The 24,216-nt window shown below is 41.4% G+C and overlaps 1 protein-coding gene across 4 annotated transcripts in view; it reads left to right on the forward strand.

Moving 5' to 3' along the window:
• Positions 1-24,216, forward strand: part of TTC3 (tetratricopeptide repeat domain 3) — a 76,687-nt gene that overhangs the window by 37,837 nt on the left and 14,634 nt on the right. For 3 of the 4 annotated variants that reach the window (XM_048495683.1, XM_048495685.1, XM_048495684.1), the window contains exons 30-38: positions 1,807-1,860; positions 3,033-3,109; positions 12,487-12,639; positions 13,458-14,358; positions 16,789-16,854; positions 17,625-17,774; positions 19,253-19,392; positions 21,304-21,372; positions 23,117-23,213. In XM_048495683.1, coding sequence (XP_048351640.1) covers positions 1,807-1,860; positions 3,033-3,109; positions 12,487-12,639; positions 13,458-14,358; positions 16,789-16,854; positions 17,625-17,774; positions 19,253-19,392; positions 21,304-21,372; positions 23,117-23,213 — 1,707 coding nt within the window. The remainder of the gene's footprint in view (positions 1-1,806; positions 1,861-3,032; positions 3,110-12,486; positions 12,640-13,457; positions 14,359-16,788; positions 16,855-17,624; positions 17,775-19,252; positions 19,393-21,303; positions 21,373-23,116; positions 23,214-24,216) is intronic. The other variant, XM_048495686.1, reaches the window with a different exon arrangement.

Consider the following 24,216-nt stretch of genomic DNA (forward strand, 5'->3'; position numbering starts at 1 on the left):
GTATTCCCTGTAGCAGATTTCCCAAGGTGACTATTTTTTATAGATATGTTATATTCCTGTAGAAAAAGTTTGCTTTTGAAATTCGTTTGCATAATTTTTATGCATTTTTTCATAAATGTTATGCATTATTTTATATTTTAACTTAATTAGGTCAGGACAGTTATTCATCTTGGCTGCTTAAATTCTTTCTAAAGGTAGACTTTCTGTTGGGTGATACTTCAGAATTTCCCCTGTTAATCACCTTTCAGTCATCCAGGTAGCGAAGGGAACTACTTTAAAGAGAGGCTCACTTGTGAACTGATTGGGAGGCATCTCCCTCTTAAGTACCAGTTTGTCTCTTACCTCTTTGAATGGCAGATTTTAGTGTCTAGCATAGTTTTATTTTATTTGTCTATTTTTTTTATTTGAGTTGATTTCTATCCCGCCCTATCCCCACAGGTAATAATGGTATTTAGGCATGGGGCTGCTTCTTTACAAAACATGGTTCTAAGGAGTTGGTGTCATGTACCACAGCTGCACTGTTTAAAGTGATGTGACTATGCACGTGTAGTAGTTTGGATGTATTTGTTGAAATTGTAATGTCAGTATAGTGCAGGTTGGTAAAACAATTTTCACTTTAACTGGTGAAATACCGGGAGTGGGATTTGCTAACAAAAACCTCAGTGATTTGCACCACATGAGAGAGGAAGACAGCAATTTCACATTCGCAGAACCAGTATCTTTACGTCTGCCTGTTTCTTCCCCATATAACAGTTGTGGGGTTTGTGACATCATCACTTATTTGGGAACTGTTTGCAGTCTTTTGGAATTTGTGCGGTAATAATTAATAGAAATGGAGAAATGTCAAATAAACAAGGTCTATCTCCAGAACGTTTCTTAAGGTCTTAGGCGTCTTAGTTGATAGTTCCATGGGAATGTCAACTCAATGCATGGCAGCTGTGAAAAAGGCAAACTCTATGCTGGGGATCATTAGAAAAGGTATTGAGAATAAAACTGCAAAGATTGTCATGCCCTTATATAAAGCAGTGGTGCGACCGCACTTGGAGTACTGTGTCCAGTTCTGGTCGCCGCATCTCAAAAAGGATATTGAAGAGATAGAAAAAGTGCAGAGAAGGGCAACAAGGATGATTGAGGGACTGGAGCACCTTCCCTATGAGGAGAGGCTGCAGCGTTTGGGACTCTTTAGTTTGGAGAGGAGGCGGCTGAGGGGGGATATGATTGAAGTCTACAAAATTATGCATGGGGTAGAAAATGTTGACAGAGAGAAATTTTTCTTTCTTTCTCACAATACTAGAACCAGGGGGCATTCATTGAAAATGCTGGGGGAAAGAATTAGGACTAATAAAAGGAAACACTTCTTCACGCAACGTGTGATTGGTGTTTGGAATATGCTGCCACAGGAGGTGGTGATGGCCACTAACCTGGATAGCTTTAAAAGGGGCTTGGACAGATTTATGGAGGAGAAGTCGATTTATGGCTACCAATCTTGATCCTCTTTGATCTGAGATTGCAAATGCCTTAACAGACCAGGTGATCGGGAGCAACAGCCGTAGAAGGCCATTGCGTTCACATCCTACATGTGAGCTCCCAAAGGCACCTGGTGGGCCACTGCGAGTAGCAGAGAGCTGGACTAGATGGACTTTGGTCTGATCCAGCTGGCTTGTTCTTATGTTCTTATGTTCTTAAGGTAAAAAAAGAAATACAAATAATTTAAGAGTGAAAACGAGAAGTACTGTGCTAATTTTTTTCATGAAGAGTGTCAGTTATGATGATTGAAGGTAAACTTTTAATTTCTTTTTTCCCCAGAATAACGGTATTAAAGTAAAGAACAGAAACCGAAAGAAGCCGAAGGAATCAAGGGTATATATTACCTTATTTTTAAAGAGAGACTACTGTGTTACATTGTAGCAGAAATACTAAAAATGTCAATTTTTTAATATTCTTCCTTTGCTTTTTCTACAGTCTTTCTCTTTATGTCCTTTTGAAAATTGAGAAAGGGTGTTTAGTTACAAACCTGCAGTTATTTTTAGTCTTGTAAAATACTGGGCGTATAGGGAAGCTATTTTCTGTGGATTAGAACAAAATCTATTTAAATGAACCTGTCAACTAGTTTGGTAATTTCTCAGGCAGAAACTATTATTTCCTAAATAAGTCCTCTGGAAAAAGAACAGTCGATCTCTCTTTTTGATGTTTTTCAGACATTTTGACATTTTTCAGGTATCTTGTACCCTGGTTCACATACTGAGGTATTCAGGCAGCAGAGTGGTAGGAATCTTACAGTGATCCCAGTTCTGATGCTGCAGTGTAGGGCTATATCCTGATGAAGAATCTTAGAGAACAAGTGCGGTGTAGCAGTTAAGAGCACATACTCTAATCTGGAGAACTGGTTTATTTCCTCGTTCCTCCACATGAACCCTGCTGAGTGACCTTGGGCCAGTCACAGTTCTCTCAGAACACTCTCAGCCCCAACTGCCTCACCATAAAGAGGAAGGGAATGTGATTGTAAGCCACTTTGAGACTCATTATGGCAGAGAAAAGCAGGGTGTAGAAACAACCTCCTCTTTCCTCTTCTTATTTATTTCTTGCATGAGTTTTAGTTAGTTAAATATATATTAGATTGCATATTTATATGCAATCCAGCTGTTCTGGAGGAAAATAATTTTGTTTTTAAATTTTTGTTGAAGAAGGTCCCATCTGTCTGTTTCTGTGAGATAGAGAAAACAAACCCTCTTCAGACTTGGAAATAGTTAAAAAAACACACAACATACATTGCTGTTAGTCAACATGTTAAACTAGTAGACCACTGAAATTGTAAATAAGATTGACAAATGGTTACTTTATTATACTTACATCCTGTTTGCTTCCATCATGAATATTGGTAGAAAAATAACATAATTTCAGAAATCCCTTTTTAAATGGTTTCATTTTATAGTCATTTCTAAAACCCATGTTCTAAAGGTTGTCTCTACTCAGTTTTGAAATATTATATACAGTGTAAATGGTTTCTGTTTTTCTTTTCCTGTGCTAATTAGGCTATTTCAGTTCTCTCCGGAGGAGTTGGCACAACTACTCGAGAGGAGGATAATATATTTTCAGAAGAAAATGCATTGTAAGTTGCAATGTAAGATATCATAGATGCACAGCCAATAGTTCTGCCAAAGTTAAATCACTGGTTTCAATGGGAAACACATGCTCGATTAGAAATTGTGAATGAGAATTGTTCCTGAAGTATGTGAAGTGGTATCTAGGATCTGTAAAAGCTTTGCAAAGAAATGTAGCAGTAAGTTAAAGTCAGATTCACAGAATATTAAACAGCTAATGAAACAGTGGCTTTGAAAATAACTTATTTAGCTTGGTGAATTGAGTAGGAATATTTTAATTGCTCACAGTCACAATTCCATGGAGGGCAGTGGGGGAGGACACTCCAACAGGTATATTTAAGGATTAAAACCTTTGGGTTAGATGCTGTGTACTGCCAGTTTAAGACACTGGGAAAGTTAGAGTTTCTACTGTAGGTGGGAGACATCTTAGATGGGTGTCTTCTCCACCAATAGCAAGGAGGCAGGAAGTAGTTTTAACTTTTAACGGGTCACTTCCCCTTCTTTGCCCTCGAGGCCATTTTCCTTCAGTATTTTTTTCCTGCCTAGCAGGGAGGCTGTGCTTTTAGAGGCTCTCGCACTCTCAAACGTATGTGTGTGGTTTTTGGTATGCTTGAGACCGGCACTTAACAAAAAATCCTCAGGCATTCAAAGGGGGATTAAAAAATCCTCCACAAACCTGCTCCGGAGCAGAAGTGCCTGGAGGCAAAAAAGGCGGGAACGAGAAGACCCCGCCCGATTGAAATGGCGTCGGGCTCTTTTACCCCGCCAAGAGAAGACTTCGTCGGCCCGGTCGCAGAGCGCACTAGGGCCACAAAAGGGACGAAGAAGGGCACGACGGCCGAAACGGCCCAACAGAGTAAGGCAGCGGGGCGCGCGGAGGGACCTCCGCCGCCCAAGAAGGCAAAGAAAACCACGCTGCCGGGGAGCTTGACGCCTCACAAGGGCGCGGCCGCGAGCGGCAGCTCCCAGACGAGTCTCTCCTACCCTGACAGGGATTCGGAGCACTCGTTCACCCCACCCTCGACTTCTACCGCGGAGGTGGCAGAACAAACGCTTAACCAGCAAGGGCAAGTACCGGGGCCCCGGGAAAGTGGTGGGGAGGAAAGCGAAACGGAGCTCCAAGACGCTCCAGGGGCTTCCCAGTCTGCTAACAGCGAACTGATGGCCTGGCAACAGGCGCCCCCTGCTGCATTTGCACAAATGCTGCAAGAACAAATTGAAAAAGCCTTGGATGCAAGGGAACAACGCGCCTTGGCCAACAGACCTCAATCTCAATTGCCTAGAGCTAAAAATATGGGGCTAGCCCCGGCCCATCGATATAGGGACCCTCTTGCTCTACAAGAGGAGGAAGAGGAAGAAAGCGAGAGGGAGATACAGGAGGAAGGGGATAGGTTCTCAGATACGGAGGACCCAGTTACTGAAGCGGCTGAACAATCCCCTCAATTCTTTAAACAGGAAGATATCCAATTATTGATAAAGAAAACGGTCTCGGCCCTGGCCCTACACGACCAAGCAGACGCAGAAGAACCCCCTACCCCTGACCTGATTGACAAGCCCTCAAAGCCCATGAAAGGCTTCCCTAAGGGAGACACCAGTTACTTTCCACAAGACTCAGAAGCCCAAAAATTCTTCCCGGTACCGGAATACTTCGTGAAGCGCATTCAGCGCGAATGGCTCAACCCCACTAACCGCAAGGGGCTGCCGCCATCGTATAAAAAAGTCTACCTATTACCACAACAATTTCATGCCATGTTAAAAGTCCCCTCAGTGGAGGCCCCAGTAGCAGTCTTGCACTCTGGAGCGCTGGTGCCGAAGGAAGGGGACAGCAATATTAAGGACCCCTTAGACAGGAGATCAGAAGCTGCCCTACGCAGGTCCCATGACTGGCTGGCTGCCGCCATTAAGGCACTCACACCCGCCTCCACGGTGTCCAGAGCGGCCATGGCCTGGCTTAAAAGGATCCTAGAGATGATCCCTGCAGAAAACACAGCAATCAGAGAAGGGATTGAAAGGGTTTTCCTAGCTAATGCATTCATAGCAGACGCGACACTAGACGCGATTGCCATGGCGGCCAGAACTATGGCTTCTAACATGGTGGCCAGGCGTAACGCCTGGCTGCGCCCATGGCAGGCCGACATGCTCTCCAAAAATGCAGTAGCAGCCTACTCCTATTATGGGGAACACGTCTTTGGCAAAGAACTAGAACAGGTCTTAATTCAAACAAAAGACCAAAAGAAAGCTATGCCAAAGACAGTCAGACAGGATAGGACTTCTGCCCCACAGGGAAATCGCACCACATTCAGATCCCAGAAAACACTACCCAGGTTTAACAGGGATCACAACCGCCCCGCGTGGCACAACCAGAACTCCTTTCGTGCCAAACCAACATTCAAGCCGTTCCACAAACAGGGAAAGCCCTTTAAACCTGGTGGAAATAAACAATGACTCCCGGGATATCCCGGTGGGGGGGCGGCTGTCCAACTTTCTCCAAACCTGGCAAGCAGCGCATGTCGACCACTGGACACAAGAGGTGATCGCAACGGGTTATGTAATCGAGTTTACCAGCTTCCCCCGACACCTCTTTGTCCCGTCCCCCCTCTCCGCGAACCCGGAAAAAGCCCAAAGAGCAAAAAATGCAGTACAACACCTCCTACAAATCCTGGCAGTGGAACACGTGCCCCCACAGGAGAAATGCTTAGGGACCTATTCGCACTTTTTTACAGTCCCCAAGCGCAACGGGGACTGCAGGGCAGTGCTGAACCTAAGATACGTAAATCAATTCATTCGGCTCCCAAAATTCAAAATGGAATCACTCAGATCCATCGCTCTGGCCCTAAGACCAGAGGAATTCCTCACCTCCCTGGATCTCCGGGAGGCTTACCTACACATCCCCATCAATCAGGCCCACAGAAAATTTCTAAGGTTCACTGTAGGAAAAGCTCACTATCAATTCCGAACCTTGCCGTTCGGTCTGGCCACTGCCCCCAGAACGTTCTCCAAAGTTCTCATGGGGCCCATCATCCAGCTCAGGGAAGAGGGGATACACATCCACCCCTATTTAGACGACCTTCTAGTAAGATCAAAAACCAAACTACAAGGTCTGAGGGACATCGCCAGAGTACAGGAAACTTTCCAACAGTACGGCTTTCTGATAAATACGGAGAAAAGCTCACTCATCCCAAAACAGAAATTAGAGCACCTGGGAGCAATCATAGACTCCACAAAGAATGCATTGTTTATCCCACCGGAAAAGATCACAAAAATAATAAGGGCAACAGCCGCAATCCTGTCAGCGGCAAAACCAACGCTGCTTCAACTGGCAAGCCTACTGGGACTGTTTATATCGGTCATCGATCTCAACCAATGGGCAAGGCTACATGCAAGACCACTGCAACTCTTCTTAAGGCCATTTCAGCTCGACATTATCAGAAAGAGAGACAGAAAACTCCAATTGACATCGCAGGTCAGAGACAGCTTGAAGTGGTGGCTAAACAAAAACAACCTCCAGCGGGGCAGATGCTACCTACACGACAAAAGACCTCAAATCTTCACAGACTCGAGCCTATCGGGTTGGGGAGCGACACTCAATCAAAAATTCGTGCAAGGCACATGGTCCAAGCAGGAAGCGAGACTTCCAATCAACTTGTTGGAGACGCGAGCAGTGTTCCTGGCACTACAACACTTTCAGAAGGAAATAACACTGCAACACCTGATAGTGAGAACAGACAACGTCTCAACCAAAATATACCTCAACAACCAGGGAGGGTCAAAATCCCCAAGACTGCACAAGGAAGCGCTAAAGGTCCTCAACTGGGCGGAAAAACACCTCCTGTCCATAGAAGCCCAATACATCCGGGGAATTCAAAACGACAAGGCAGACTGGCTAAGCAGGCAGCAAGTCCAGGAAGGCGAATGGAGGTTAAACCCAGAGGTATTCCAATGGATCTGCCGACGCCTAGGCCAACCCAAGGTAGACCTGTTTGCCATAGCGGAAAACAAGCAGCTGCAGCTCTTCATGTGCAGATACACTCACCACAGTGCCCTGGAGGTGGACGCCATAGCGGCACCATGGCCACAGGTACTACTGTATGCGTTCCCACCGTTCCCGCTCATCACACGCCTTTCTCACAAAAAATAAGAACGGAAAAGGCACAAGTCATACTCATCGTGCCAAAGTGGCCCAGGAGACCGTGGTACTCCACAATCCTAGAGATGTCAGTAGAACCACCTCTCTCACTACCGACGACACCAGACCTTCTGACGCAAGGGCCTCTCTCACATCCAGACCCAGGCTGGCTCAAGCTGACCGCCTGGCGTGTGAGCGAGAAAAAATTGAGTCAGAGAGGCTACTCTGCAGGAGGTAACACTAACACCATCCTGGCAGCACGCAGACGGGTCGACTATCAACATCTACAATGCCTCATGGAGAACTCCTTCGCCCGGTGGTGCAGCGTGGTAGAGACCTGGACTCCTGAGGCCCCTTCCATCCGACATATTAAGGCAGTTCCTGCAACAGGGTTTCCGAGAAAGGGACTTTCCATATCGCCACACTGAGAAGACAGATCTCAGCAATATCGACGGTGTGTAGATCAGTAGAAGGCAACACCATTGCGAGCCACATAGACGTGGTAAATTTCTTGAGAGGTGTGAAACTCTCCCAACCACCGGTCATATACACAGGTTTCCGGCTACATGGCTGACTCCCAATCGCGGTGCTCTCCGCGGCTCTAACAAACACCACCCCTTCCGAACCCATTCAGAAAAGCGATCCCCCTGCGTGTGGAGTCGCGAATGAAAACACCTTGTTTCTCTCCTGGCCATTTACCTCGGCACGCCGGGTCCTCAGAGTTGAGAGCTATCCATCCTAACACAAAATTCTGCACATATTCCATCAAGATAAAAGTAATACTGGCGCTCTGGACCCAGCTTTTTCCCGTTCCAAAGAAGTTCTGTCCAGATTTCACCACCTTCAACAGGAAATCGTGGTGCCTAACTTCATGCTTTTCTAACCCTCGCATCCAAAAGAGAAGGAGTGGCATACTGCAGCTTAGAGCGATCCATGCCGAGCTTCAAAAGCGTTCATAATCAGGACTGAGGGAATTCGAAAATCTGAAACCCTCTTCATCAACATTGCCTTGCTGCAGAACACTAGGGGCCCCCCTATGTCAACCAAGCATTTATAAGCACCACAGCTCAAAGCAATACCATCATGAGGAGGCTTACAAAGCGGCAGCACTTCCCGGACCTTCCACCGGGCATTACCGCTACACTCTACCAGGAGTGCAGCTAGTAGCTACGCACCTTGACGACATACCGCAACAGAGCCTCAGTGGAAGAGATATGTAAGGCCGCCACCTGGTCTTCGATTTCCACGTTCTCCAGACACTACAAACTGAACTCTCTAGCCGCTGCAGAGAAGGCATTCGGCCGGAGGGTGTTAGAACATATCATCGGGGATTAATGAGACCCACCCTAATTGGGGACACTGCTCGGGGAGGTCCCATCTAAGATGTCTCCCACCTACAGTAGAAGGATCCATTGAATACTTACTGTGAAGGGTCTTTCTACTGTAGGTAAGGGAGACATCTTGACCCCCCCTGGTCTCCATTATCCCCGATGCTGGACTGAACGAATGAGTGTTTGAATTGAGAACTCGCTGAGCCTCTTAAGTTATGTTTTTTACAGTTATTAGTGTTTCAAGTTATAGAATTGGTTAAACGGTCACTTCCAGATACCAACTACTAGGTCATGAGGATACTGAAGGAAAATGGCCTCGAGGGCAAAGAAGGGGAAGTGACCCGTTAAAAGTTAAAACTACTTCCTGCCTCCTTGCTATTGGTGGAGAAGACACCCATCTAAGATGTCTCCCTTACCTACAGTAGAAAGACCCTTCACAGTAAGTATTCAATGGATCCTTTTCTTGCCTTCTTTTTCCTCATGGACCCCCGCCCCCGCCCAGTACACTAAAGCATCAGTGGTGGGTGCTGGGGGACCCTTGAAGGCAAAAAACCATGAACACAAGTGGGGAAGGAAAGTGACCTCTTATGGTAAATCATTTCACTAACAGGAAATTGGGCAAGTTAAGATCATACTGCTATCTAAGGACCTGTGTGCAGTTGTTCATGCTGGAAAACCAGCCTTGACTCAGTCCAGGTAAAGGACGATGATTAAGCTTCTGGTGTCTTGGAGAACACACAGATATGCAAGACTTGCCAGCCTTTAATTTCAGAATCTATAGTAATATACCCACATTTTTAAATACTATGTTGAAACTGTGGTTCACTGGAACTGGATTTTTTCCAGAAGAGCTTCAAACTATCTAAAGTTGTACTAGGAACTGAAACTGAAATTCAGCTTGTTCTTTAGCTCTTTAGTCCGTAGATCAAATTACAATGTCTAATTGAGAAAAGTACATCTCATGATCCACCCACCCACCCTGACCCAGATAAATACATTTGTTTCTGCTAATTATTTCAGTGGAAATACTTCGTATAAGTTAAGGGCAGAGACTTGGATTCTGTGGAGAGTGCAGAAGACACATGTGGATATGGTTTTTTCCTGCCTTACCATCCCCAGTTGCCCCCTAACATCTCCAAAAACTGCTAAAGTTTGTGAGATTCATGAGGCTGTAGACCATGCTGTAGACTCTATGCTGGGGATAATTAGGAAAGGAATTGATAATAAAACTGCAAAGATTGTCATGCCCTAATATAAAGCAGTGGTGCGACCGCACTTGGAGTACTGTGTTCAGTTCTGGTCGCCACATCTCAAAAAGGATATTGAAGAGATAGAAAAAGTGCAGAGAAGGGCAACGGGGATGATTGAGGGACTGGAGCACCTTCCCTATGAGGAGAGGCTGTAGCGTTTGGGACTCTTTAGTTTGGAGAGGAGACTTCTAAAATTATGCATGGGATAGAAAATGTTGACAGAGAGAAATTTTTCTCTTTCTCACAATACTAGAACCAGGGGGCATCCATTGAAAATGCTGGGGGGGAGAATTAGGACTAATAAAAGGAAACACTTCTTCACGCAATGTGTGATTGGTGTTTGGAATATACTGCCACGGGAGGTGGTGATGGCCACTAACCTGGATAGCTTTAAAAGGGGCTTGGATGGATTTATGGAGGAGAAGTCGATTTATGGCTACCAATCTTGATCCTCTTTGATCTGAGATTGCAAATGCCTTAACAGTCCAGGTGCTCGGGAGCAACAGCTGCAGAAGGCCATTGCTTTCACATCCTGCATGTGAGCTCCCCAAGGCACCTGGTGGGCCACTGCGAGTAGCAGAGTGCTGGACTAGATGGATTCTGGTCTGATCCAGCTGGCTTGTTCCTATGTTCTTATATTCTTATGGGGCTACAGTGAGGAAGGGAAAGCCAGGCTGGTGCTACTCCTGCATTAATGGACATTTTTGTGTGTGTTAAGTGGAAGAGATGCTGAAAAACAGGAGTGTTTGATTTTGGCACCTGATGCCAGTGACATGGCATTTTGTCCATGAGAGACTTGGAAGTACTAGCATTAGTAGTATGACCTAAGGGCTGCTAGGGTAGAACTGTGTCGTAAGTGTCCTTGCATGCAAATTCTACAGCTTACAAGCAATTGACTTCTATAAAATGTAATGTATCACTTCTTCCTGATTTCAAATTGGTTATATGGTATATCATGATAAAGATAATTTATTATGATATACCACACAGCCAACTTGGAATTGGAAAGAAATGATACATTATATTTAATCAAGGTCAATTGCTGAATTATATTTGAAAAGCTAAAGGTCCATGTGGAATTGTGCTGGAGAGGAAATCTTGCCCTGTTTTTCCTTTCCTGTCAAAATCTATGAGGGATAAATCCCTGAGTTTTTCCCTTTCACTGTTGCACTGTGTGTATGTTGCTCTGATCTTTGCAGTGTTTTCAAGAGGTATATATAGTGCTGTGCAGCTTTTGCAACTGTCATATGTTACCTTGTTTACTGTTTAAATATAATTATTGTATTTATTGCCTTTCTGTAAATCTTAATAAGGATTTAACAAATTCTGCAATCCTAGAAAAGAATTATTATAAAATCCCATACAACTCTCTCGATTGCTGATGAAATGAGCAATCTTTATATATGTACACAATTTTTATGCAGTTTCAGTTTCCTGAGTCTGTATACAAGAATAAAAGTGGTCAGCAGCAGGTGACAGTAAAAAAGCTAATAAAACTAGCACCAGTAACAACAGTAAAACAATAAAACCAGTAAGAATTTTAAAGAGGATTTTAGTTTAGCAGCAGCATTCCAAATATCAGAATATACACAGGATAATTTAATTTAGCCACTGTAAAACCAAAGCAATTAAGTAATAAAATAGGTATTCACTAAAAGCTCAGAAAAATACAAATATTTCTACTGTGGTGCATAAAACTAAATAATGGAAGTTCTAGTCGTACAGTGGTAGAGGCAAAGTTTCACAAAGAAGTTTCACAGAGAAGCACCACAAAGTGCTTTGGCCATTAACAGAACATTTACTTGAAAGTATTAGGAAGGTAGCACAAGGTAAGAACATAAGAACCAGCCTGCTGGATCAGACCAGAGTCCATCTAGTCCAGCACTCTGCTACTCGCAGTGGCCCACCAGGTGCCTTTGGGAGCTCACGTGAAGGATGTGAAAGCAATGGCCTCCTGCTGCTGCTGCTCCTGAGCACCTGGTCTGCTAAGGCATTTGCAATCTGAGATCAAAGAGGATCAAGTTTGGTAGCCGTAGATCGACTTCTCCTCCATAAATCTGTCCAAGCCCTTTTTAAAGCTAAGCGTAGACCCTGCTGCATGTAAAGACCTAAGTAAAATTGTAACTTCATCTGCCATTTCATCCTGATCCCTCCCCCCATGTGCTCCATTCCCCACACTCGTCATCTAGTCTGGACTAGGCTGTGACTTGTGGGAGGCATGGATCATGTGGGAGGGGCCGAAGAAAATGGAAAAGGAAAAGTTACAATTTTACTTAGGTCTTTACGTGGAACCAGGTATCATTAGTTTTGATGTGCCAGTGCAAACCATTACCCAGGCTACATTTATGCTCATGTTATACAGCACTATATAGAGAGCAAAGTACTAAGTGTTGCTTAAGATGTTGCGCAAGCATAACTGCACTTAGTCCAGCTATTTTTCTGCTAGCTCATCACTGTATCCAAGCCATAGGCTACAAGTTATACCATTGTTCATTTTTGTCTTAATCTTTGTTTCGATTCTAATTTTTGTTTTATGGCTGTTGTATCTGATGTATCTTATCACCAGTGTTAAGCTTGTGATTGAAACAAATGTTATGATCAGTTGTTGAGCTTTCTATTAACTATTAAGATATTTCTATTCATAAGAAAGTTGTGTTTCATATTTCTTGTCTTAACAGAAGTTTTATGAATCCATGTGAACCTTTTAGAATTCCAGATGACCTTTATGATCAAGTGGAGGAATTTGAAGCTTTGTTTAGTGTTTCTTCCAGTAGCAGTTATCAGAGAATGTTGGACAACTATCCAGATTCAACTTGTGAAAACTTGTATGAGTATGTCGTCATTTCCCCTTTTAATAAGTATTTATTAAATAAATTTTAAATAATTATAAGTTTCTGCCTTAAATACACTTAACTGTTCCATCTGACAGAAATTTTTAAAAAGACTTGTTTGCGCCAAATATTGTATAGCCGGGACAAAGTATATCCCTAGCAACTTGTCATTGGAAGATTCTAGAGAATTAGCTGCAAGAATCTGATTGGCATCTGCTTGTAATAGTCACTGCAAAATTTTCTTAGTTGTTAGTCCATATTGAGCTCTTTAGATATTTTTCTTCATCTAGAAGTCTCTTTGGAGCTTTACTGAATTCCTTAATTTGTCATAGTTTCAGAGGGCATCCATGTTGTTCTGCAGTAGAACAGTTAGATTTGAGTTCAGTAGCACCTTAGAGACCAGCCAGAATATCAAGCTGTAAGCTTTCAAGAGTCAAAGCTGCCTTTATTGGATGCCGTAGAATAGAAATGGAGATCTGATTTCCTTTATGCTAGTCAGAAGGTGGGAGGGATATTGTAAAGAGTGCTTATGAAGGACTCAAAAGGTATGATGCCTGTTGTAATCAGCTTGATTAGAGCAGAGGGGTCACGAGAGATGCTGATTTTCTTCCCCAAGCATTTCCACTCTGCTTTATTTCTACTGTGTCTGACAAAGGGAACTTCGACTCAAAAACTTACACCCTGAAACTCGGTCTTTAAGGTGTTGCTGGTCTTAAATCAGACTTAATTGTTCATGTTGTGTCACATCTGTGTAAAGGATTGCATAACTACATTGCACAACTTCACACTGAAATAAGAATTGCAATTACTTTTCACAGCTATTTTTCTCAAATCTTGGAAGAACATGGCCCCATGGAAATTGATAGTCCACTGTTAATTGGAGAATATGAATACTTTCCTGAAGCCACCCGTCAAATTGTGGAAGATGCTGGTGGTCTGAAATCTTTCCTCCTGCAGTCTCTACGTTTTATTATGATGGGTGACCTTATTGGTTTGATGAAACATGCAGTTATGCTGAAAGAAAATGTAGATGTCTCTGGAGCTGAAAAAACAGTTAAAAATGGAGAAAATTATTCAATCTGCCTAACTAGTCAAGATCAGAATTCCCAGAGCAAACCACGTTTAAACCCAGCTGCGAAAGAGTTTAAGCCTATCTCTCATATTAATAAATCTTCTGTGCCAATAACTACTGACTCAGTAGCCAGCAGTGATCTAGAATATATGACCTCCTGTCTCTCCTCTTTTAATCCTTTTGTTCCTACATATTCTTTTTCTAGTCAAACTAGTGACCCAATAGCAGCAGCGCATCCTATGTCAAAAGTATCATTGCCTTCGACTTTATCTGAGAACCAGCCAGTATTTCTAAATGAAGTTCCTCCAGACTTTCAGAACGAAAGAACACTTCCAGTCATTAGTGAAATACTGCTTATGCCAGAAGTAACAGATCAGTCTAATTATATATATACAAATTATGATTCTTACGTTGACACTGATCCAGAAGCAACATCAAGTGGCAGTTACAACACTGGTAATCTTGTAGCAAGTGATGAAATGCAGAAGTTGCAGAATCTTCAGTGTGTGCTGGCAAAGACAGAAAATCAACCTTATGAACAAAACCTCGATCAGATTGAGCATCATAGTAATGATGTTACCAAAATGGAAAGCAATAATAAATCTGTAATAAGAAACAATCCCTCTTCCAGGATGATTGCTATTCAGGTGGGAAAAAGTAATATTTTTATACTTACTATATTCATTGAGGAATTAATACTGACTCCTGTGTTATGTCTAAATGGGTATAATAGCTTAATTGGTTTGGGCTGTCCTGTTCTTTCAATGTGCTGTAAAGTATCAATTTTTATGCACAGATTTTTGCTCTTGTCTTAATGGTAGTAGTACAAATATGATAGGCACTATGTCATCTATTGCCTCTGTTAGCTAGTTTAGATCAAGTTATACGTGTTCATCTCAAAGAGTTTTTATATTTAAAGATGTGCTAAAGCAATAACTATAACCCCTTTTTAGTGATTTTAATAAGAAAACGTGTTGAAATTTTTATTATTCTAATGCAGATTTCAGAATGAACATCTCTCTCAGACAACATTATATCAAACCTTAAGTGTAATGCCTGCTTTATGTTGGTGTAAAGGAAAAACTAATGTTCACTGTCATATGCATATTACACAAATGATATCATGCCTGGCACATTCTTTTTGGGAGAATGCTGCCTATCTCTATATCCTGTGTGACTTGTGACAAAACAAACACTTTCTAAGTGAGAGCATTTATACTCCAACCCTTTGGTTTCATAGATAGATCTCCAGGTAGCTTACATACAATAAAACGTATTAAGTATATTACAGGTCATAACAAAAAGATCAGTTAAAACAAAATCCATAACAAACTCATAATAGAGAACTACAGTAAGTAAGTCTGATATAATTAGCAAAACAAAGCAGAAGACTATGACCTTACCCTAGCTCAAAAATCCTGCTTAAGTAAAAGTCTGAAACTGTGGAAAAACTGACAATGAAAGTGCCAAGCAAACCTCATGGGGGAAGTATTCCCAAACTTTTATGTTTTTCAAAGGCAAAACAGCACTTTAAATTGTGCCTAGAAACAAATCATAAGCCAGTGAAGATTCAACAACATAGATATGATGTACCACTAAGTTGGCTACTGTTAAAAATCAGGCAAGCGTGTTTTAGTCCAGTTTAAACTTCTGAGAACTGTTCAAAAATAGTTCCATGTAGATTGTTACAATAATCTATTCTAGAAGTGACCTACTTATGGATCATTGTGGTAGACTTCTCTAGGAAAGATCACAGTTCCAGTATCAACCCAAACTAATAAAAGACATTCTTGGCCTCAGTTGCCAATTGAACCTCACTGAGAAAAGTTGTGTCTGGTAGGAAGCCAAAATTGCAAACCGGAATTTTGGGGGGAGTACAACCTGTTAAATATCATTTTGCATGTTAATTTCATAGATAGTTTCAGTCAGACATGCTTCTGTCATCTGGATTATATTTCATCGTATTCACCTTCATTCAGTACATCACTGATTCCGACATTGCTTAACAAGTGCACAGTTTCCTTGGAATCCAGTGAGGAAAAGAGGTGGAATTGGATGTTACCTCATGTTGATGTCACTGAACCCCAAAATATGTAGGAGTTTTGCAGATAAGTCTGGATTTGGTTTTTCCCAACAATGCTGTAAGCTGGGCAGAAGTATGAAATAGCATGAAGCCTTCTTGATTTCAGAGGAATTCAGTTATGTTTTAAAATGCAATCATTAGAGGAAAAATGAACTTGGATCTCATTTTACATTTGACTGTATTGGTCTATTACTGCAGAGTTAAGTGCAGCTAATTTACCAGAATTTTGTAAAGTTTCCACGACAACCATAAACATAAACTAGTTTTGCGTCCAGGAAAGCTCTGTTTTGTACATTTTACACCTTAGCTTGCCACTTTCAGTAGATGAGCAAATGTGCCCTTTACTTTTGCTTCTGAATGTCCCACAGTGCCATCCTGAGCACGCCTATACCCTTCTAAGTGAATTTAGGTAATGGACTTCTTGAGGTGTAATGCTATTCAGGATGGCCCTGTAAATTTGTCCTCGGTGGTATTATTGTAAAACTTCCAATGAATTCTTCTTGTGTTGCTGTGATGAAGTTAGTATTGACACAACCATTATGTTAATTTAAGAGATGTTTGTAAAGCCACAAAGTGATGCAAGCAATGTCATAAATAAGTTTTCTTCCTCAATCTTATCCTCCTTCACCTTTTATTTTGAAAAGATATCTGGGATCATAGTGAGACAGCTGAGATCACACTGAACAGCTATAATTTACCTTTCGCATCTGTAAACTGCAGGAAAAATGTTAATAATACTTGGAAACATTCTTGCTATCATTTATTTAAGTTTAGGGACCATGCAACTCTTGTCCTTCCTTTGGCTTTCATTTTCCCTGTTACATTTGCTGTTCAGCTATTCCTGTGTATCTGGGGGGGTGGGATGTCTTACATTTATCATGTCAGTGTCATAGTTTGGAATATATTCTGTAATAAAGTTCAGATCTGTTGTGGACTGAATTGCTTATGGAATAATGAACTGACAAGAAAATGTTTTCTGGATTTTTGTATTTAGGTAGATCATGAAGTAACAGATGCAGGAGTTAATACTTTGCCTTTCCATCCATATGAAATGCAGCAGGTAAGCTAAATCCAGTCAGGTGGCAAAACGTCTATCTAAAATATGAATAACCCATGTTTTAAGTTTAAAAGTATTTGTGAATAAAGTCATATTGTTAAGGGCTTGTAAGATAGAAGCTGTATGTATTAAAGATGCATCAGTATATATTAAATTTTATAAGGTAACAGTATAAAATCACAGCAGTAAAACCTATAGGGCAGAAAAACAACAAAAATCAGAACAGTAAAAATATTCCCATCAGTACTCTACAGATGCCTGGGGAAAATAGAAATGTGCTTGACGTTCACTGAGTTAGATGCCTGGTGCAAACGGAGAGAAGGTGCTCCAAACATTAGTTGCCAAAGGGCTTGTCTGTACCTTTCACATCTCTCCAGAACACTGTTTCTGAAGGAAGGATAGTATAATTTTTTTGAATAGGATACATCCCCTGCTGTAACTGCTTTACCCTCATGCACTCACTTCTCAGATCAACTTTTCCATCTCTCCTACTCTCTCCAACTCTCCACAAATCTCTAATCTTACTTGCTCATTCTGACTCAGCTAACTTGATAATTTCAGGCAACAAGAATGCTGACAGCCTTCAGAGGTAGCACCACATATTGCTATTGCAGTAATGTATTCTGGAAGTGATCAGATCATGGGCATTAGGAGGCGACTCTTTAGAGAACAGCATTTCTAAGTCTATAATAAAACCCCAAATCACTCTTTCCAGTTATACCAGTTTATAATTTATAGGCACCCAGTAAAATTTAATGTGTAAACTTTTTCAGGGAGATATGTTACGTGTGGAGAAAGAACATCAGGTGCTTCAAGAACAACTTAAAGAAGCAAATGGGAAATATGAACAGCTAAAATGTCGAAGCTCTGAAGAAATCAGTGTTCTAGAAGAAGAATTAGAAAAAAGTATTGGGGGAAACAAGGTAGTATTCTTAAGGTTACGGATTCACATAAAGGGAATGAAAATTGTTTTGACTAGCCACCAACATGACTGAGGCTTGAACCTGAGTTATGAAGCTGTTGAGTTACATTCACTGGTTCTGCAAATGGAGTCAGTGGAAGCTATTTTTATCACTTTCTCTTCCTCCTACCGTTCTCTGAATCCACTGAAAAGTCACCATTGAAGGTCTGTAAAACAATGTATTGTCGAAGGCTTCCATGGCTGGAATCAGTAGGATGTTTTAGGTTTTCTGGGTTGTATGGCCATGTTCCAGTAGTATTTTCTCCTGCTGCTCTGCCTGCATCTGTGGCTGGCATCTTCAGGGGATCCAGTGGCGGAAGATTCTAGCCACAGATGCAGGTGAAACATCAGGAGAAAATACTACTGGAACACGGCCATATAACCCACAACATCCTAGTCTGTAGAACAGTTTGCTATACTTTGCTGGGGAATTTCTGCAAGTAAAAGGTCTCTGCAGGAATCTTGTCCTTCATTCACTCTTTTGAAAGAGGAGGGCAATCTGTACTGAGTCCACCTTCTTTTCTCAGAAGTGCTCCCACACTCAATGGCTTTTTTTTTGCAACATAGGATGGCTGCTGGATCAAGAAGAAGCCAATAAAATAGTTCCTGTAAACTTGCTCTATTTGCAGAAGCACTGCATCAAACCTTATGTGGAAGCATCTTTCACTGCTTGTGTGGCCCCCACAGGAGTCATTATATAGACAGTTGTATGGGAGTGTGATTTTGTTGCTAACAGAAATTCACAGACAATATAGAAGAAAACTGCATTTGAAAAGTAATTGTTTCAGAATCATATTGCACTGCAAGATGTGGTGCTGTTAGTTTAAAACAGGGGTAGGGAACCTGCGGCTCTCCAGATGTTCAGGAACTACAATTCCCATCAGCCCCTACCAGCATGGCCAATTGGCCATGCTGACAGAGGCTGATGGGAATTGCAGTTCCTGAACATCTGGAGAGCCGCAGGTTCCCTACCCCTGGTTTAAAAGAAATAAGTCAGAGTCAGAACCCTGCTGAATACATACAACCTGTCTCTATAAATGTCTCAGAGTGCTTTTAGAAACCCATTTAGAAATATATAGTTTCAAACTGATTCCAAGACAATGGATTGGTATCAATATCCCATATGTAGAACTCTTCCCATGGAGTGGGGCTTTGGCTCTTTTCCGCTGAAGCCACCTGTATTCCTTGAAGAGCATTCCTGAGAAGGAATTGTTGGGTGTGGCATGGGGCTATAGTGTGGGGAGCTGCAGGTGGAAGGGGCAGCTGGCAGAACTCACAGACAAATATATACTTTGTGCAGGGAGAACTGCTCTTGAAGAGCAAGTAGTTATTTGAAACAAAACCAGTGTGTTTTATAACTCCAAACCTAAGTACTTCCAGTTTTTCTGGAGGACTGAATGTTTCTTTATTTGACTTGCTGTTGATGCTTTTGCTTTATAGCTTGCTAAGAAAGAACTGGATTGGTTTCACACAGATTTAGAAATGATGATTAAAAAGTGGCAGCAGGAAAAAAAAGAAAATCAGGAGGGATTAAAAGCAAGAAAGAGTAAAATAAAGAAGCTAACAGATACGAATGAAATGTAAGTTTCCCTGGGAAATAAAAACTTGTTATCACAAGATGGGGATGGGAAATGAATATAGAGCACATTTAAGTCAAGGTTTTTGCTAGTTTCAACTTGTGTGGAAATTGCTAGTCAAATTTCATTCTGCCACCTTCAGCATTGCAGATGATCCATCTTCATAAGATTTATTCTTTTACATCACACTTTTCTCCCCATTAGAAAGGCTACGCAATTTACATAGTTCGCCTCTCCTCCATTTATCCTCATAAGAACCCTGTGAGGTAGACTAGGAGGCAAGTGTGACTGGTACAAGGCCACCCTGGCAAGCTTCCATGGCAGAGTGGGAATTCAAACCTGGGTCTCCTAGATCCTGTTCACTTTCACCAGTACGTGTTGTGTTTGTAGTGGCCTTCTAGGTGAAAACAGGATGGTACCATCCATGTCTACTACAAAAACCATGGAATTGATATTCACTCTCAAACTTGCCTGGCATCTGATTCTCCTTTTTATCTTCACAAGCTGCACTCAGAGAAGGGTAGCCTACAGTACAGCTAGAATCAGTTTAGTTATAAAGGGCTTAGATGCATAGAAACAGAGCTGGAAGGGACCTCAATGGCCATCTAGTCCAATCCCTGCAAAACAGAAAGCATTCAAAACTACTTTCCCCCCACTGGCTCATTGTCCTCTGCTCTATGTCCAGAGGCTTTGCTTGAAAGTGTTAGCGGCTGTGTACTAAAATTCATGAGGACCCAATCTAGACTTTTGTAGGGGTAAACTGCCTTAGTTTTAATCTCATTAACTTTTTACACTACTCTTCAATTAAATGCAGCTTCAACTACAAGTTCAATTAGCCAGTTATTAATCTGGTTGATTTCAGTGCCATTACTTGCAGAGCTAAACACTGCCTTTGTATATTGTCATTGTCTTAAACTGATGTGCATTGCACCAGTTGGTTTTAGTCATTTTCTAACCTGACTACTTTTAAACTCCACTCTGACGTCTTGACTTGTCTTGATTTCTGAATTCTGAATTCTGTCTTCACATAGATGATTGCTGAACTGTAGCCATGCTTATCTATTGTAACAACATGAAACAAAAGTCCAACAACACCTTAAAGACTAACTGTATTTATTTCAATATGAGATTTCATGACTCACAGCTCACTTCTTCAGATATGTGAAAGGAAATCATGCCAGGAATCCTACTTAAGCAGAAGATCATGAGGGTGGGAAGTTCAGGCAGAGAGTAAATTTCGCCATGAATCTTTCATGTGAAGATATTGTGCAGGGTGTGTGATTCAAATGACTTACAACCCAATCCAGCTGAGGAGGGTGCTGCGGTGACCAAGAATGGCTCGGTAAAAGCAGCCCCGCCACCTCCAAAGGGGCTTCAGGACGTGTGGAAACAAGGGCAATTTAATTCTTCTGCGACTCAAATCACCCCATAACCTAAACAGACTTACGATACGCTTTTAGGTGGCATAACCCTGTGGCTGCAGAAGTCTCATTCCCAAGCTGGAATGCCAGTAAAAGTCAAGTCAAGTCGGCTCCACCCCTGGAAGCACTCGTCTCATCCCCCTGCCCTGGTATCCACTCATAGCTCCTCAGTGGCAGCACTTTCGGTTTTGACTACTGCTGAGCTATGTGGTGTTCGGATGCTAGCGCATGGCGCAAATGCCCTGATGAACCCACAGCAGCTCCCAAAATGTCATTTTGCTGCCCCCATTTGGAGTGGATGACTAGTGATTTTTAAAAGTATGTTTTTGGGATAGCCAGATAGTAGCTTCTGCCCAAAAGCTTTATATTAATTTTATGCTTTATATTAGTTAATTAGTTATATATGTTTTATATTTGTTAATTTTGTATTTGAAATGCATTTTCTGAAATCAATTTGCTTTCTCCTAAAACTTGTTCATATTTTAAAAACCAGATACAAGAGGAATATTGATGAGAAAGAGAAGCAGTACAAATTGTATTTGGATGAATTCCTTGAGATCAGGTAAATGTATACTCGTTTTAATAGTTGGCCTGATTTTTTAAATGTTACAATACTCATAAATTATTGCTTGAATATTCAGTTTTCCCTCATAAGAGAGTCCCCCCAAAATACCAGTTAAACGTGCATGTTTGAGTTCTTCAGAACACGCAGGAACAGCTTGTTAATGATGGCTGCATATGTTAATTCTCCCTGCTTTTTGCCGCAATTGTTTCAATTTATTAGGAATATACAAAGGTCCTCCAAAACTCTCTGGGGGCGGAATCCCATCCCCCCAATGCTGAGCCTGCCGAGGTTGCCCTCCAGTCCCGATCTCAGTTGGCAGGGCCAAAGTGCAGCTACCCCCTGCTCCAGTGGCTGTGAGAGCCCCTGCTGGTCCAGAATAGCTGCCTCTGGGCTGGCGGGGACACTGGCAGCCGCCAACGGAAGGAGTGCTGTCTGTGCCTGCACATATAACACTTTATTTAGTTTGGGTAAGATTTAGAACTCCTCCCCCGGTTCCCTTTTAACATTTCAGATTTTTCTGAAACTTAAAAAAGGAAATTGGGGTATTGGAATTGGGGTGCTGATGATCTTTGATATGATTTTCATCGTGATTAGTTGTGCTATCTGCAGAAATCGAGAAATGGTCTAAAGTGATGTCAGAGGGTCCCCTTTCAAGAAATGTTTATTGTTAACTTTAGCATTACAAAAGCATTTCTAAAATATCTGTTACTTTTAAAAAAATCTTTATTTGTTACTGATCTTAGTTTTTTGCTTTTTACGTTTATAACATTTTAAAAGGACTCTTATTGTTGAAAAGGTACTATATTTTGTTAGTCTGCAGACCCAGACATCTTGTATGTACAGTTTTTGTCTCTAAATAGTTATCATTTTTCTTTAAACTTAGGAATGGGATATAATTTATGTTGGAGAAAATTTGAGAGCCAGCGTAGTGTAGTGATTAAGAGCAGGTGGACTCTAATCTGGAGAACCAGGTTTGGTTCTCTACTCCTCCACATTAGCAGAGGACTCATATCTGGTAAACCAGATTTGTTTCCCCCCATCTACATCCCTTCTGGGTGACCATGGGCTAGTCAAAGTTCTTCAGAATTCTCTCAGCCTCACCTGCCTCATAAGTTGTCTGTTGTGTGGAGAGGAAGGGAATGAAGCCCCTTTGAGTCTCCTTACAGGAGAGAAAGTGGGGGTATAAATGCAAACTCTTCTTTTTTCTGCAGAGCTAGGTGGTCCCCTAAGTGTACAGAAAACCATTTAGGGGTGAGTGTGCCCCCATCTGCAGATTTACGTATCCACAGGCACAGGGCACACTTCAGAATTAGATGTGTAGATGCCGATGTATTAAGGCAATGCTTAGTCAGGCAGATAAGCAATTACAATTGTGCTGGATTAAAAGTAGGGTAAATCACTACTTAGTAACAGTTTGGGTAGGGTGCCATAGAGAGTTTAGAAGGTGGGCTGATGAAAAAAGAAGGTCATTGGTCCTTACCTCTGTAGAATGTATAGGGTAGCAGGCATTAATGTCCCTTATCTTCAGCTGCCATCTTCAGCAGCTTCTGACCTGCCTTACAGAATTGAAAAACTTTTTGTAAAGCAATATTTAGGAAATAGGAAAACTATACAGACATAGACTAGAGGTTGCCAGTAATTGTGTCGGTCCAAAACCACAGTTTTTCCAATTATTGTTTGCTTGGAAGAATTAGGTTGTGGTCCAAACATCTGTTAACTGCTTTTTAAATTTACTTCACAGCAATAAATTTGAAAATGAGAAGGTAAAAATGGAGGAACTAATAAAAAAGAATCGCAATGACTATCTGGAGCGTATTAAGCAGGCTGTTGTAGCAGAGGTAAAATTTTGCTTACTTTCATTTCTCACCATTCCTGCTCATGGTATATTAAAATTACAAGATCCCGTTCACAACCTTTTTGGTAATCCTTGTGCAGAAGCTGGACAGTTAAAAATAATACTTGTGTAGAAGGAAAAACCAATTATGTGATGCCTTAGCATATACAGTTTTTATTTTCTAATATGCTGTGAACTTCCCATTACTGCAGATGAAATTCTCTTGTATGCTGTCTTCCTTATAACAAACTTACCACATTTTAAAGATACTGATAAAATATAAAATTGTTTTTATGTATTTTGTACAATTTAGAATCTTGTTATTCATCCAGTGGTTTTCTTTAGTTTTTCCTAAATGACGGTTGTGCTAATGTATACCTCAATGAACCTTTTGGAAGCTTGTCAAAAGGTTTTCAGAGCTTGTGGATCTTGCTCCATAATGCTACTTGCTTTAGCCTCACCTGTTTCTGTTCATTGTGGAAAATTGTAGGCTGTTATAGTTTGTCTGAGAAAAAAATCTTAGGATTGTATATTCATCCGCCACAGAACTCAACATGCCAGACCTTCTTTGTGGCAGAATGCATTGCCTGAATCCTAGTGCCTACCTAGGCCTGCTCCCCTGATCAGATTGAAAATAAAAATACAATGAACTGTAAATGCTCTTATATCAAAGAACCACGTCCCATAATGCACAAAATAATGGTTTGGATGAAGGCAGCGCATAAAAATGAATGATAATTCTCATATTCATTCAGGACTATATTCTAATGCATACAATTTTCTCGGTTGCTGCACCTCAACTAACCTTTCTAACATATCTATCTGAGATGGTATAGAATTTTTTTTATTTTGATGTAATTGGTTATATACAATTATTCATTACCATCAAATGCAAAAAATGCTTCCTTCTAACAATAGTAATTGGATCTAGTTTAGTTGAAGGAAATAATATATAACTCAATGTTTTAGAATGTCGATGTATTCATTTTAATTTTTGTATTTGATGA

The sequence above is a fragment of the Sphaerodactylus townsendi genome, linkage group LG04 (assembly GCF_021028975.2).
Source record: "Sphaerodactylus townsendi isolate TG3544 linkage group LG04, MPM_Stown_v2.3, whole genome shotgun sequence".
NCBI classification, from domain to species: Eukaryota; Metazoa; Chordata; class Lepidosauria; order Squamata; family Sphaerodactylidae; genus Sphaerodactylus; species Sphaerodactylus townsendi.